Raw genomic sequence first — 16,169 nt, 5'->3', positions numbered from 1 at the left:
ACTACTGATGCCAGCTTTCTGGTACCCAGTACCGACTACTTTTACTTTATTATGACACCACCAAATACAAAAAAGGACTAAGCTTGATATGAAGGAGCAATGACATAATCAACGGACACAACTGCTCTCTCCTGGGGATCTCTCCGCCGAGCCGCAGAAAAGAAAAAAAAAAAGAAAAAGAAAGAAAGAAAGGGCGATCTGTTCCACGAAGCTGGTTTGAGAGTCGGCCAGCTCCACCACGCCTCTCCACCCCGCCCCTCCACCCACCTCTCTTTGTCTGTTCAGTTCAACTTGCTGCATTTCAATTGAGCGGATATATTCGTTCAAAAATTCCGCCGCTTGTTGTATTTTCCGTTCGTCTCGACTTTTCAGATTCGACTGAGGGTTTGTGAATTCATTCTGCTCCGTAGTATCTACTATATCTATATATGAATAAGGTATGTATTTTGGTTGTTACCGATGACGAGAACGCGACGAGTTGTCTTCTTTCTTCTCTCTTTCTTCTTCTTCTTCCTCCTCTATCAATGATGACTGCCATGATCTGGTTGATTCAGTTTCCGATCTGGTTTGATTCAGTGTCATCTCGGTTGAGTGGTGACTGTCCTGGTTTGGTTTGATTCAGTGCCCTCTTCTTTCCTCCTCTTGAGTGGTGACTGTCCCGATCTGGTTTGATTCAGTGCCATCTCGGTTGAGTGGTGACTGTCCTGGTTTGGTTTGATTCAGTGCCCTCTTCTTTCCTCCTCTTGAATGGTGACTGTCCCGATCTGGTTTGATTCAGTGCCATCTCGGTTGAGTGGTGACTGTCCTGGTTTGGTTTGATTCAGTGCCCTCTTCTTTCCTCCTCTTGAGTGGTGACTGTCCCGATCTGGTTTGATTCAACTGTGAACTCCTCTAGGCGGCGTCAAATTCGAAAAGAAGATGTTTCGTCATCTAGAAAGAGTTTGATGCGGCATAGTCCGCAGGATATGCAACTCGAAGAAATTACTGCTGTGTCTACATTCTCAGAGAAGAAAATCAGAAGGCCCGCCTACTTGTTATTCAGACACAAATAGATCAATTCGCATTCTCTGACTTCACGTATATTTTATTTTCCGACATAGCAAATTAGATGATTGTACAGGTAGTTCAATGTATAAGTTTTAATGCTTCTTAATTTTAACAAAAAAAAACCTATGTAATAGCTACTTTGTAAATCATTTGATCAATGCAATCGCCTATCAGCTTTCAACCAAAAAAAAATACAAAAAAGACTTAATTGATTCATGAATGATAAATTCTTTGAACGATCTTTTCCATATCACATGCTCTAATAATCGCTCAGCTTTTATTTTATTTTTTCGTTGGTCCCTATTACCTCCATTTCTCCAAATATATTTAGCATTGCATTTTATATAATTGTGGACCTAAGGAAAAATATTAATTTAATTAATAATTAATAACTATAAACGTACATCCCATAGACGACAATACAGAACAGTTATCTCTAAATACTTTTAGCAATACCTTTTGTGTCATTGTGGAGCTACGAAATAATATATTTAATACGTAAACCCAAAATCTATATATACGACTAAGTAAAAAAAGAAGAAGAAAAAATAGAAAAAAGATATTGCCATCAATAATTGAGTCATGATTTGGATGGAGTTCCTTCATCATTGGTTAACTGATGCACAGTCAAGTTTATGTCAAAAGAAAATTAGACAGATAGTTAACCTCTCTCTGTCACAGTGTCACTTACTAAAATTATTATTATTTTATTTTGCTTCAAACTCATCTGGAAGATATTACTCATTTTTTGTTAGATAACCTATTATAGCTAGTCCATAATTTTTCGATTGTTTGTTTTACTAATTTGATTGATTCCCATAGAAATTAAGGAGCAATTAACAAAGAAGACAAAATGAGCATGCACCTCCAGTCAAAACTGTCCTAGTCAAATTAAGTAGCACCAATTAATCCTGACGCCAGCACACAGCCATCAACGGTGCAAATTAACCAATCTGACATCACACACCTCTCTCTCATTCAGGTGGCACCTAGCTCTCTGTTAAATAAAAGACTTGGAAGGCTTGTTGCTCTCAACCAAAGTACTCTGAAAAGGAAACACTGATCTCAGCCTTGGTCTTACTTATTTACAGTCCACTTGGTGGACTCTTGGCTCCTTTCATAGTATTCACAGCCCTTCAATTATATTCATTGTATATCAGGATTTGTTATCTAACGGTGGACTTGAATCAGGGGTTGGGGTTGGGGTTGAGGTTGTGCTGTCCGATTCCGATTCCGATTCCGATTCCTCCTCTGTTTCCCACAGGAAGTGTGCGTATGAACCCAGCACATAGCTGCATGTATATATATATGTTTTTCTCCAGCATTAGACTTTCACCAAATATTTTGTTGGTATAATTTACACCGTACGTCAACTTCATTTTTCTTTTCACAAGTTAATTAACTAGCTCTCTTCAAAAACAAATAAATAGTAGATATAATTCTGTTCAGATTAATTAGTTTGTAATGAACTGCAATAGTTAGCTAACCAGTCATTAGGAGAGGCGTTAACTGCTCTTTCCATGTACACCTCTGCTCTGTCCTTCTCCCTCTCCTTTTCCCAAATTAGCGTCCCGTAAAGGGCCATCACCTCTCCATTTTCATCTCCAGTGCCGCTAGTACCACCGCCTGCCACTATGGCTCTCTCATAGCACTCCTTTGCCCCTTCCACGTCCCCTTCCACCTGTAAATACAACTTCATTCATTATATTATATTATATATATTTAGTTAATTGAATTTTGTATGTATAAGTAGCTAGCACGTATATATATATGTACGTACCTCGTGCAAGAATTTGCCATAGTTTGTGAGTAGAAGCGAGTTTTCCGGGTCCAATCTTAGCATCTCTCTGTAATACTCTCTCATCCGCTGCTTCTCTCCCTCCATCTTCTTCTCTGGTACGGGTACCACCATCTCTGTGTCAGACTTCGTTCTTCTTAGAACAATACCGGGCCTGTTTCCAACCCGATCCCTCTCACCCGACCCGACATGAACCGCCATGCTGATGCACCTCCTCTGAGAGAAACTTATTCGAGTGCCTCTTGTCGGGTACTGGAGAGAACTGGATCGGATAAGATATTTGGTTTCCATTTCCTTGTACTGGTGAGTTGGTGGGGAAGAAGCGATAGAAATCATGAGATTGCTCTGGAATCTGGATGCTGCGCTGTTGTTTATGTTTATGTTTATGTAATTATATAGGCAGCGTGATTTTTCTTCTCACTAGTGGGCTCTAACGCTATGTGATGTGGGGTCCACCACCACCACCAGGATAACTTTTTTTTTTTTTTTTTGTTTTATTCAACTTTTTTATTAACAAGCGCAAAAGGGGAGAAAAAGGAAAGAGAAAAAGAAACACCGTGTGTAATTGTGGAGCAGCGGCACGTAGTAAGTAGCCACGTGACGATGGTATGGAAGTGGTGGTGGATAGGGGTGCAAACGGGTCGGATATTACCCGTCCGATTCCGGATCCGTATCCGAATTTTTGCGTATTCGGATACGGATTTTTTTTATGCGGATTCGGATACGGATACGGGTTGAGTTTCGGAATCGGATACGGATAATTATCCGGATCCGGATATTTTAATTTTTAGAATATCTGGATAGGAATATGCTAGCATGATATGCATAGCATAGAACCCCTCCATGCAACAGCTTGGATTTCGAGTTTTCAAAATCCTAATGGTCGATCCGAACCGTTCATCTTGTTCTCCATATTAATATGTGTTTGAAGACCAAATTTTACATTTTTTGGAATTTGTTTACTATTTCTTTAGATTTATTGAAAATCGCTGTTTTCAGCAAATCTGGACCATAAAAAAATAGCAATTTTCAATAAATCTAAAGAAATAGTAAAAAAAAATTCCAAAAAATGTAAAATTTGGTCTCCAAACACATATTAATATGGAGAACAAAATGAACGGTTCGGATCGACCATTAGGATTTTGAAAACTCAAAATCCGAGCCGTTGCATGAAGGGGTTCTATGCTATGCATAGCATGCTAGCATATTCCATCCGGATATGTTAAGATTTGAGAAAAAAAATTTGTGTCTATTTATCTTTTGTATTGTATAGTTATGTTGGTGAATTTTAGTTAATCAGATATATATTTTGTAATGGTGTAACAAGTTAATTAGATATATATTTTGAATTAGAAATCCGAATTATATCCGTATCTGTATTCGTATCCGAAAATATCCGATCCGTATCTGTATCCGTTTAATATCCGATCCGTATCCGTATCCGGTTACTATCCGATCCGTATCCGAAAAAAAATACGGATACGGATATGAATTGAGCACTATCCGATCCGTTTGCACCCCTAGTGGTGGAGCTCTGTGTAGGGTACCACGTCGGATGGAGTGGGCTCCACCAATTTGCTACTTTGTTTGTGAAGTTGGTCCATTGTTTTATGTCTCAACAGTCAACAGTTGTTCAATTTTGATAAGAAAAAAGAAAAAAGAAAACGAATATTATTGACCCTGATTTTATTTCAATCTTTTTTTGCGCTTGAAAAAACGTTAATTTACGGAATTAACGTGGACATGGACGAACTCAATGAAATAATTTAGCAATTAAACTCGACTATAATTTTATGCAAAAATGAAATTGAGAAATAACAGATTGACTTGTATTTTTGACAATCATAAAAAACTTAAAATACAATAGATCATGTGTTAGCCACAAATTAAAGTTGTATGCTAATTGCGTTGGTGATAGATATGTTAAAGAAAATGTTCATTGATCAATTTAATTAGTACGATAATTAATATCTAAAATTGAAAATATGGCCGTATGACCGGCATGGCATGCTTGCACTTAGACTTCACTGAAATTAATTAAATCATCCAGCATTCCAGCACGTAGCAATAACAAAGTAATAAGTGTATCAAAATGGGGACCTAGCTCTGGCTAGCTTGTAGCGGATTTCTAGATCTGCTCCAAATTAATTATACCATTATCTATTCTATTCTATTCTATTCTATTCTATCTACATATGATAGGAGACGCAATTGCTGACTTCTTTGACTATCTATCTTATATTCTTATCATCCATCAAATACAAATACAAATACAATAAATCATTTCATTCTCATTCTCATTCTCATGGTGGGCTCCGTTTTCAGACAAGCTTAATTCATGACTTATCTGAAAATAAGACGCAACTGTTGATCGATCATCCCTCGATCTTCAGTTGCCTCTTTTTTTTTCTGTCATCTTAAATGTCATTTTCAGCAAATAGAGATATATTTTTTTTAATCATTTAATTAGCATTGTCGATTATGTCATTTCAACAACTACAAAAGATATTTTGTTTGTGCATTCTGAAATCGACCAAGTGAAAATACAAATTCAGACCATTGAATTTTGTACCCATTTTAATAAATAATAAAAAATTCAAAAAAATATCAAATTTGATCTAGAAACACATTTTATTGTAGAGATCATATTGAACGGTTTGAATTAATGATTTAAATTTTGAAAATATAAAAAATAATTGTGATAACTCAAAATTGTGGTAGTCAGATCCCTCCTTGTATAACTATTTAGTTATATATATTTCCTAATAAAAAATCTCAGTTCAAATGTAAGGTAAGTTTTGATTGAATCATTGAAGTAATTTCGGATTAAATGTTCCGATCATTGTTCTGTTCTCTGACAGCTGTAAAATTACTGCCGTATAAAGACAAGACAAGTAAGCTTTTTAGATAGGAATAGCCGAATAGCCGAATAGGATAGGGTTGGAGTTTGAAACTTCAAAATATCTCAAGTCTCATCATATAAAAATAAAACTAGATTTCCTTTTTAAATTATCTCTCTGTAACTGTAAGAGTTATATTTTAGTAATTAAATTAGATACAATATTTTCCAGTAGCAGGTTTGAAATATGATTGATAAAATTAAAAAAAAAAAAAAAATTATCTTTATCTAAAACACTTTATTTAATTTATATGCAGTATTTTATTAAAAATTAAGTCATTTGATCTGCATCAAGTTTTGTGCGTATATATAATCTGAAGAAATTGTAAAATTGTTATGAGAAATAGATCTGATTGCGGGTCAAATAACTCTGACTTGATATCGAATGGAATTGATATGAAACCGCGCGTCTCCGATTTTGAAGTGAAATAATAGTTAAGTGGTGAAGGCAGAAGGTGAGAAGGAACATGTCCATTTCATTAAAAAGGAAAGCATGTGGATGTGATGATTTTTAGCAATTGTGATTTCGATTCGATCGGTTAAACCAAAAACAGGCTACTGCAAGACACAGCACACAGCACACAGCACACAGGGATATGGATCCATAGTATTGTGATTCTCTTTCTACTTTCTAGCTAGCACTATCGATTGCGATTGTACGGAACAGACAACAAAACCTTCTAACAAATTGGCAAATTGCCTTCTTGTGTCCTGCCTTTATTTCCTTTTTTTGTCCTCTCTTTGTCTTAGCTACATGCCTACATTACATACATGGCAAGTTCTCACAGTCTCCTCAAAGATTTAGAAATCGATTTACTTAGCTCATAGCTAATTTCACCGATTCCCTTATTAGGAAAAAAAAAATGAAAAAGAAAAAAAGAACAACTATTAGTTACTGGTAGCATTGAACTAAATTTTATATAGACCTGTTATTTACTATTTCCTTTTTGAAATAGTCGAAGGATCCCACCTGCTCTATTAAAAAACAAGAATAAAATCCGCTGTTGTTCTCTTTCCGTAAACAGTAATCCTGCTATCCCTACTTTTTCGAATTCAACCGTTCAAGTTTTTTCGGAAACAAATCTCAAAGCAACTTTTTTCAAAAAATTTATGTGCACGCATCTCGAAACAATTTAATGACTGAATTTGAAAAAACAAGAATAACAGGAACACTGTTTATGCACGAGAATAACAGCAGATTTTGATCCTAAAAGACAACCATAACAGTACAAATTCTACACGAGAATAACAGCAGATTTTGATCCTAAAAGACAACCATAGCAGTACAAATTCTCCGATACCAACATGCTGATAACGATAACCATGCTTTAAAAAAAAAAAAAAAAAATTTCGAGTTACAATATTACTCTAAAAGCTAGTTTTTTTTACCATAGCAATTAGCAAATCTCATATCGAATCTCACAACCTTTGACCAATTCATTAAAAAACAAAGAAGATAAGCTGATAATGAACCGACCACCAAGCCGGAAAGAGAAGAGCATCAATCTCTTTTCGAAGGTGTAATTTAAAATAACTATCATCGTCTCTCTTAATTTAAGGCGAAAAATTGGCTAAGTCCGGATATCCACTCACTGGAATTAATTTGTTTTTCCAATTATCTCGTAATGGCAACTTCAAATAATATGAAGATATCCAGTCACAGTAGAATTTTCTTCTCCCATTATCTCGATCGTGATATCAACTTCAAATAATATGAAGAAATCCACTCACAGATAGAGGTGTCAACGGGTACCATAAGGATTAGGTGGAAGAATTTTCATACTCGTACCTTTTATATATTTTCCTTACATAAATAACGTGTTATTCTAATATAATAATTATTTTTAATATTTACTAAATAAAACATTTAAAACACATTCATTTCACACATATATACGTGTTTTAAAGGTCTAAACATTAATTGAATTTGTTTTTTTTTTAAGGTCAGCTAGCAAGAAGCCAGCTGACAATATATTGATAAAAAAATTATTTACATATCCAAGTGGGTTTTTCTAATATAATTCCTACACGTTAAATAGTAAATAACATTAATAGAATTTGTTGGAATTTATTTACATCTTTTAATGTTAATTAATTAGTGTAACACGACTACCAAGAGTAGTTGAAGAATAGATATTCATTGTTTTTTTAATATATATAATATACTTTTTTTTTTTATAATTACTTGATCGGGTAATGGTTGGAGTAGGCTTTACCCGTAACCTTATCCATTTAGATAACAAAAAAAATATTTACCCGTACCCGGTAAGTTTATGAAAAAAAAATCTTATCTGTATCCGTCTTATCGAATATGGTACAGGAGGGTGCCATTGACAAACCTAGTCACAGTAGAATTTGATTCCCCAATTATTTCCAAATTGGGGAAAAACATAAAATAAAACAGAACATGAAATTGTCCAATATGGATTCAATCAACAGTATTAACTATTAATAGATGTGCATGTGCACCCCTTCCCCTTCCCCTTCCCATTTTTTTTTGTTTTTTTTGTTTTCCAAATTCCAAATTCCAAATTCCAAATTGCAAATCCCATCAGGAGTGTGATGGCTTATCACTTGAGAGTTGAGAAATAAAAGCATCCAATAAGCAGCCGCAAGGAGGTGAATTGAGACAATCTAACTTATGGACCTAACTATTCTAAATACTAAACCAATGGGTAATAGCCAGCTTAATACACTACAGACTACACAATGCAGGTGGGCCCCACCCGAAAGCAACTCCAAATAAATAAGCCAGCTCAGAACTCAGAAGGCATTGTTAATTCAATCAATATCAATATCAATATCGAATGTGTATAAATAAACATTGTAAAATCAATCAATATCGAATGTGTATCTTTCAATATTTTGCCGTTTTGCTTTATTACACCACTTTTCAACAGAAAAAAAAAAGAAAAAAAAAGTTGATTATAGTGGTTCGATATAATATAATAAAAATAAATATTGATTTTGAACTTGTTTGATAACAAATTTAATAAATTGAATATTGATAATTGAGATCATTGTACAATCGAATTCTCTTTATTGGTTTTTAAAAAATAACAATAATATTAATTAGTGTCTTTAAGAATTATATATCTTTCAAAATAACTATCTAAACTTTTTATAGTATACTGACGTCGTATGACCTGTTAGATGTCCGTATATATATATATGTGTTTGTGTGTGTGTGTTCCCCAGAGCAGAGCAGATGATGATCTAGATGAACCAATCGAACCGGGACAATGACCCCGGCCCGGCCAGCCACTGGACCGAGTCTGTCTATATATAGATACGTAGCATCTGTTGCCATCGTTCTATTCATATTCATATTCATATTCATTTTCATTTTCATTTTCATTTTGCTGCTGTGAAGCGAATTTACCAAAGTGGTTTTTTTATTTGCCTTAATTGTTCTTCAGAAAAGAAGAAATTAATAAGAAAACTTGTGGGCTTGGTTTTCTCGTGGGTCATATCTTAGTCTTAGAAATTCTTTTCTCGGACATAATAATGATATTGAGAGCTAGAGCTATCTTAACTTCACGCAATGGACGATTAATTAATAAAGGAAATATATACATATATAATTGTATATAATTGATATGTTGTGTGACATCAAAATAGTTTGTTACTTTTTTTACTCAGTCGGAACAAATCACAAATCTTATAACATAAAGTATTATTTCAAGTAGTGAATGAAGGTGAAGGGTCTATTAATTTTCATCAAAATAAAGAACAATACGTAGAAGACGTTCATACATAATAATTTGAAATAAAAATAATTAAAATAAAAAGAGGTCCGATAATTAGCACAAACAAAAGGAAGCTGTGTTTGTGCGCTCTTGGAAAATATTAATTCTAGATCTAGAATTACAGACAGAGAACTCTGTTTTGAATTTTTTTTGAAAAAATAGTAAAAAAACTTTCAAAAAATGTAAAATTTGGTCTCCAAATACATATTAATATGGAAAACATGTTGAGCACTTTAGATCAACCATTTGAACATTGAAAATACAAAAATAACTTATAAACATATGCTTTCATATGCTTGTGAAAATGAGGAGGGTTCAAATGCCTCCATGTTTTTGTGCCTCCATCTCTCTCCATCATTTTCAAAGTTCAAACAGTCGATCCGAACCGCTCAACCTAACCTCCATACTAAAATATGTTTGGAGACCAAATTTTATATTTTTAGGAATCTTTTTACTATTTTCTTAGATAGGTACAAAATCAGTAAATTTGAACCATCTAAAAACAGTATTTTTTTACTTATCCAAAAAAATAGTAAAAAAATTCCTAAAAATATAAAATTTGGTCTCCAAACATATTTTAGTATGGAGATTAGGTTGAGCGGTTCGGATCGACTGTTTGAACTTTGAAAATGATGGAGAGAGATAGAGGCATGATAGAGGCACAAAAACATGGAGGCATTTGAACCCTCCTTTGTGAAAATAGAGTAGCCAACTTCGCCAATCATATTGATTATTATGTATGATTCAAGAATAATTTTTCAGTGCTCCACACACGCAAGTAAGATAAAAGTCTGACCCAACTAAAATTAATAGGTGTCTAAACGATCTCATTTTGTGAATAAAAATTTTCACAAAGGGGGTTGACATTATTGTAAATTTGTAATCTCAATTTGTAAATTTGTAATGTCATTATTGTAAATTTGCACCGTTAGAGATGCAACTTCTCTTTTTATTTCAATCGTTTAGATAGCCAATATAAATTTAAAGATTTGAATAGCGTGTCGTTTTATTAGTTTTTTTTTTTTTTTTGGCTGAAAACTCCTAGGCAGTTTCATTGATAGAAAAAAGTTACAAAGTATCTGTTAGATAAGATTAGATAGTCCGTTTATGTGAAAAACATACAGTTAAACAAAACAAAAAACGCAAAGGATATCAGCATCCTGTGTACACAAATGATCATGAGTGGATTGACTAGATCTATTAGTATAATTTTCCTGTCCGCATGTAAATAGGACCGGTTTTTTTATTTATATCCATAAAATAATTTAAATTATAAAAAATAACCAAAATGTTGATGAAATTGCAAAATTACCCAAACCGGTTAACTGTTAACCGAATTCAAATCAAATTTGCGGTTAACTGTTAACCGGACCCGTTGAAATAGTCTGGTTAACCATTAACCGGAAATTTGATTTGAGTCCGGTTAATGGTTAACCGGTTTTGTTATTTCCAGTTAGCGGTTTAGCGGAAAGATGGTCCGGTTAACCATTAACCGGGTTTTTTTTTTTTCTGCGTGGGGAGCGACAGGCTGGGGTGTTGACGCGTGGCAGCCGCATGCTGAGGCGTGGACGCGTGGCAGGCGTACTGTAGACCCGTGGCTTGCATCCGGATTTTGAGAGGGTTTTAGAATCACAGCAGATTTATTTCGTAGAAGAAGAGCGCCATTGTAGAAGAAGAGAAGCAAGCTGTGGGTAGTAGAAGAAGAGCATCATTGTATCAGGTTTTTATTTTTTTTATTTAAAGAATATTAAAATAGTTTATAATGTTGATTAGGATAGTTTAGAATATTAATTAGATTGTTTAGAATTATTGGAAATATTATTTAGATTGTTTAGAATTATTTGGAATATTGTTTAAGATTTTTTAGATTGTTTAGAACTGGTTTAGATTGTTTTGAAATATTGTTTAGATTGTTTAAAGTGGTGCCCGGATATTGTTTAGATTGTTTAGATTGTTTTGAAATATTATTTAGATTGTTTAGAAATGGTTTAGTTCAATTTAGAAAATTTCAAAACGGTTAAGAAAAATTTAAAATAGTAGCCCGAATAATTTAGAAAGTTGCAAAATAGTGTAGAATAATTTAGAAAAGTTTCAAAATAGTGTAGAATAATTTAGGAAGTTCCAAAATAGTGTAGAATAATTTCGAAAATTTTAAAGTTGTGCCCGGATAATTTAGAAAGTTCCAAAATAGTGTATAATAATTTAGAAAATTTTAAAATGATGCCCGAATAATTTAGAACGTTTTAAAATGGTTTAGAGTAATTTGCAAAATTATAAAATGGTGAAAATTAATTTAGGAAGTTGTGAATGGTGAAAAATAATTTAGGAAGTTGTAAAATTCTAAAATGGTGAAAAATAGTGTAGAATAATTTAGAAAGTTTTAAGATGGTGCTCGGATAATTTAGAAAGTTCCAAAATAGTTTAGAGTAATTTGTAAAATTCTAAAATGGTTAAGAATAATGTTGAAAACTCCAAAATGATGTCTGAATAATTAGAAAGTTCGAAAATGGTGTAAAATAATTTAGACAATGCGAAATTGTTGCTCGAATAATTTAGAAAATTTCAAAATGGTGTAAAATAATTTATAAAATTACAAATTGGTTCTGAAACGGTTTAGAATGATTTAGGTAATCTAAATTGGTTTCTAAATTATTCTAGCCCATTTTGAATATTCCTAACTTATTATGCACAATTTTGCAATATCCTTAACTATTTTCGAATTTTATAAAATATTCTAAACCATTTTGGAATGTTCGAAAAAATTATAAATTATTTGGACAATATCCTGAACCAGTTGAAATGAACTAATTAATTATATTATAAATTATAATTAAAATTTTAAAAAAAATTATTTTTAGTCTGAACAATATATGTACCGAAATTTTTATAAATATCCAAATTAATTAATAAATTACGGATTCTAACTTTTTTAGTACAAATAACAACAAAATTAATTACAAATTAATTCTAAAAATAAATTCTAAACATTCCAAACAAATAAATTCTAAACAATATTCCAAAATAATATTCCGAAAAACTCTAAATAATCTAAACAATATTTAAAATAATTCTAAACAATCTAAATAATATTTCAAAAAATTCTAAACAATCTAATCAAAAATTTAAACTATTCTAATAAATATTATAAACTAATTTAATATTTTCTTTCAAAAAAAAAAAACCTGATACGAGCCCTTCTTTTCTTCTCTTCTCTTCTCTGCTTCCAGTTTTTCAGTTTTCAGCTTCCCTTCACTCAGCCAAACCACAGCTTAAATAAACCTTAGCCCCCCCTCTTTCCGGTTCTCTGTTAACCGTGATAAACATTTCCGGTTATCGGCTAACCTATCCAAAATCCGGTTAACCAATAACCGGTTCCATTACACTTTTCCGGTTATTGGTTAACCGGTTTCATTTCACCGTTCCGGTCAACCGTAACCCGGAAAGAAAAGTTAATACCGGTTATCCAACAACCGGTTCGGGTATTTTACGAGATTTTTCAAAAAACGGGGTAAATTCGTTAATTTATTATTTAATTTGGATATTTATAAAAAAAAACGGTAAATAGGATATTCGATCGGTTTCAATTATATATGTTAGACTGCTATGAAATGATTGAAGAATACACGCCGTCTGTATTTCGAATTGATGATACTGATTTACTATTTTCGTTGCGTACGTACTATAGAAAGTGTGCTGATGAATACTGTAGCACATGCAAAGGTGCAAATACGTACTGAGGAGACATAATTTTATCTTTTACAATAAAAGTTATTAGTAATAATTTTTGTAAATTTTAAAATTTTTTAACAAAAAAAAAAAAAAAATAGTTCACAGGAAAGGCCGAACACTTTAATTTCCCAACACATATATACCACCGCTTCTGAGCATATGCCAAATTAAAGGATAATTATTCATCAAATTTAAATTGATAAAAAAATATTCATTATGAAGTTGAGAGCACCACTTGTATGAAAAACATCAATTATATTTGAGTTTGAGCACATGACTTTGGGCCCCATAGTGTCCCTTTTCTCTCTCTAGAAAATCGACTGATTCTAGAAGTCTCTAGCAGCAAAAAAGAAGAGAATATATATTCTCATACTAAAATTAGAACATGGGCTGGCTCTGGCTGACTGGCTCACATGGAAACAAGAAATTAAGTGGATCATTCATCCGTCAAACCCCCTCCGTCCCTATTCACGACTCACGAGTCACGAGTCACGACTAAATGGGTTGAAGTTGAATAATCTCATGCTAACACGGGCTACTTGTCTCTTGTGGGCCGCAATAATGCGGTATATGCATGGGTCCCAATTACCAGTCTCAGTATGCATTAATTCTGCTGCTCAATAATATAATATAATATAATATAATATAATATGAGACAAGTTGATCGATTCGGGAAGGGAGGCAAAAGGGAAAAAATAAAGAAAAATAATATGAAATAATAATCTATCTCTTAATTAGATCCTGTTTGCATTTATTTATTTATTTATTTATTTTATTTACTAGTTTTATTACTACTCGATCCCTCATCAACAAGTTAACTAAACTAATGTTACCTCCTGACCATGCCAGACAAACAGGCTTGCTTCTACTACAAATTAAACTATATATACATATATTTTATATAGCAATTACATCAGCTGCCATGCATAAAATTAATTAGGTGATCATCATATGCGCGCATATCAAGATGCTGCAACCAACGGTTGAAATGGCGTTGACGTCATAGATTCATCAGTATTTGTGTCTTCATCGTTTTCGTCTCCAACTTCCCAGAGAAATTTGGCATAGGCTGCAAGCACCATACTGCAATTAATATGCATGCATCATTTCATGTCAAAACAGTAGTCAGTCATATCAGTAATATATATAATTAATGGAGCTAGATGAATGCATGAGTTGCATTATGTTCAGATTAATTAATTCTAAGCAGAGAACGAAAGTATATTATATATATATATATGTACCAGTCGTGAGGCGAAACCTCAGTAGCTTTGTGCAAGTAGGCCCCAGCCCTCTCTTTCTCTCTGTAATTCTCCCATACCAGCATACCATACAGCATCAGTAACTCCCCATCTCCAGGCCATGGGTTCACCAGTATCGCTCGTCCATAGCACTCCTCAGCCCCCTTCACATTTCCTTCAACCTTTTTTTTTTTTTTTTTTTTTTTTTTTAATTAATAATAATTAAACAAAACAAAATCACATTTGAAATTAATTAATTAATTAATTAATTAGGAAGAAATTTTTAATAATCAATCTTTTAACTAGCAGTAGTGTAGCTACCTCTTGCAAAAACTTGCCATAGTTTCTGAGCAGCAGAGGATTTCCAGGGTCTGATCTTAACAACTCCTGATATCGATCATGGAACCGTCGGTTCTCGCTCTGATCTCCACTGCCTTGGCCTCCCTTACTGCCGTTGGTGAAGTTACTGTTACCCCCGTTTCCCATCCCACTCCCAAAGGACTCTCTCGCTTCGAATTCTTCTTCTTCCAGTTCCAGTTCCAGGGGTTCTTCTTTGGTGACCATACCTTGGACAGTCAATGCTTGCCTCTTCAGCTCCGTCGTCATAGCATCTTTCTCATCTTCCTCCAGGGGTAACGGCAACAACGGCATCCTTGCGGATCCTGATTGAAACAGATCCGTTTCTGATCTGGCTCGCCTGAGCTCCATACTGATACTGTCTCTAAGGCCCAGATGGACCTTCACAGGACGCGGCGAGGCCAATTTCCCCAAACTGGTGCTCCGACGGAATTGGAATGATCCCGATAGGGAGTGCAACGAAGTGGATCGGACGAGATTGAGATTGAGATTGGATACCTCCATTTGTTTTTCTGTTTAGTTCTGTAACTGAGGTGAGGTGGATTGGTGGCTTGGTGCAGTGATGATTTCAACCTGGCCGGCTGGCCCTTATATTATATATATATATATAACTATATAAGAAGAAGTCAAAGACTTGGCACTTACTTTCTTTCTTTCTGTGGGCCCTTCCTTATTATATGATATGGTTTAAACTTTAATTAGATTTAGATAGACACGTACGGTTTGGTATCCTCGATCGACCTCGATGATTTCCGTTTCAAGTCACGAGAAAGACCGCACCAAATTACCAAAAATTGCCATCTGGAAGAGGTTCACATGTACATGGGGAAACAATAGGCGCCGGACTCCGGTAATCTGGTGTGGAGGTTACACGTGGCGGCCCAATGCACGTGATATATATATATATAATTATATAGTCATGACTCATGCATGAGAAGAGCGGGCGCAACGGCGCAGGTGGTGCCACGTCGGTGGGGTACGTCTTTTTTTTTTTTTTTTGAGGAAAAGCCCGTAGGCGTAGGCATATTTGATTGAAATTAAAATTGTTCAGTACAATATAGGAAATTAAAATATTACAAGCAAGATAATATTGCAACATGCTGCTAAGGTGCTGTTCTATAACAGTGAGGAAAAATGGAGGGTCTAATGCTTGTCGCGATGGGCTAGCATTGATGTTTAGTCTTCTCGTTGGAACTCACCTAAATCCAATGATTAGAGATGCATATATATATGTATACAAAAAATATATCTGTCCGTCCAACTCATTCGCCTAATAATCCAACTCGTTTTTATTGATTACTTCAATTTAGATTCAACTGTGATTTTGCCTTAATTAATTTATAATCCTA

General features: G+C 33.9%; 3 protein-coding genes across 3 annotated transcripts in view; 1 reads left to right on the top strand and 2 right to left on the bottom strand.

The window, feature by feature from the left end:
• Positions 1-16,169, top strand: part of LOC144551784 (NADH dehydrogenase [ubiquinone] 1 beta subcomplex subunit 10-B-like) — an 80,744-nt gene that overhangs the window by 30,886 nt on the left and 33,689 nt on the right. The window lies entirely within an intron of this gene.
• On the bottom strand, positions 1,115-3,217 carry LOC144551779 (uncharacterized). The gene is made up of 3 exons (XM_078299886.1): positions 2,828-3,217; positions 2,535-2,728; positions 1,115-2,339 (listed from the first exon to the last, which is right to left on the bottom strand). The coding sequence occupies exons 1-3, from the start codon at positions 3,179-3,181 to the stop codon at positions 2,204-2,206; spliced, it is 684 nt and encodes a 227-aa protein (XP_078156012.1). The 5' UTR covers positions 3,182-3,217; the 3' UTR covers positions 1,115-2,203.
• On the bottom strand, positions 13,919-15,374 carry LOC144551778 (uncharacterized). The gene is made up of 3 exons (XM_078299885.1): positions 14,785-15,374; positions 14,467-14,645; positions 13,919-14,305 (listed from the first exon to the last, which is right to left on the bottom strand). Exons 1-3 carry the CDS (start codon positions 15,322-15,324, stop codon positions 14,185-14,187), a joined length of 840 nt encoding a protein of 279 aa, XP_078156011.1. The 5' UTR covers positions 15,325-15,374; the 3' UTR covers positions 13,919-14,184.

Source organism: Carex rostrata, chromosome 3 (assembly GCF_964058835.1).
Source record: "Carex rostrata chromosome 3, lpCarRost1.2, whole genome shotgun sequence".
In the NCBI taxonomy this organism is placed as follows: domain Eukaryota; kingdom Viridiplantae; phylum Streptophyta; class Magnoliopsida; order Poales; family Cyperaceae; genus Carex; species Carex rostrata.
This window is presented reverse-complemented; position numbering and strand designations above follow the sequence as displayed.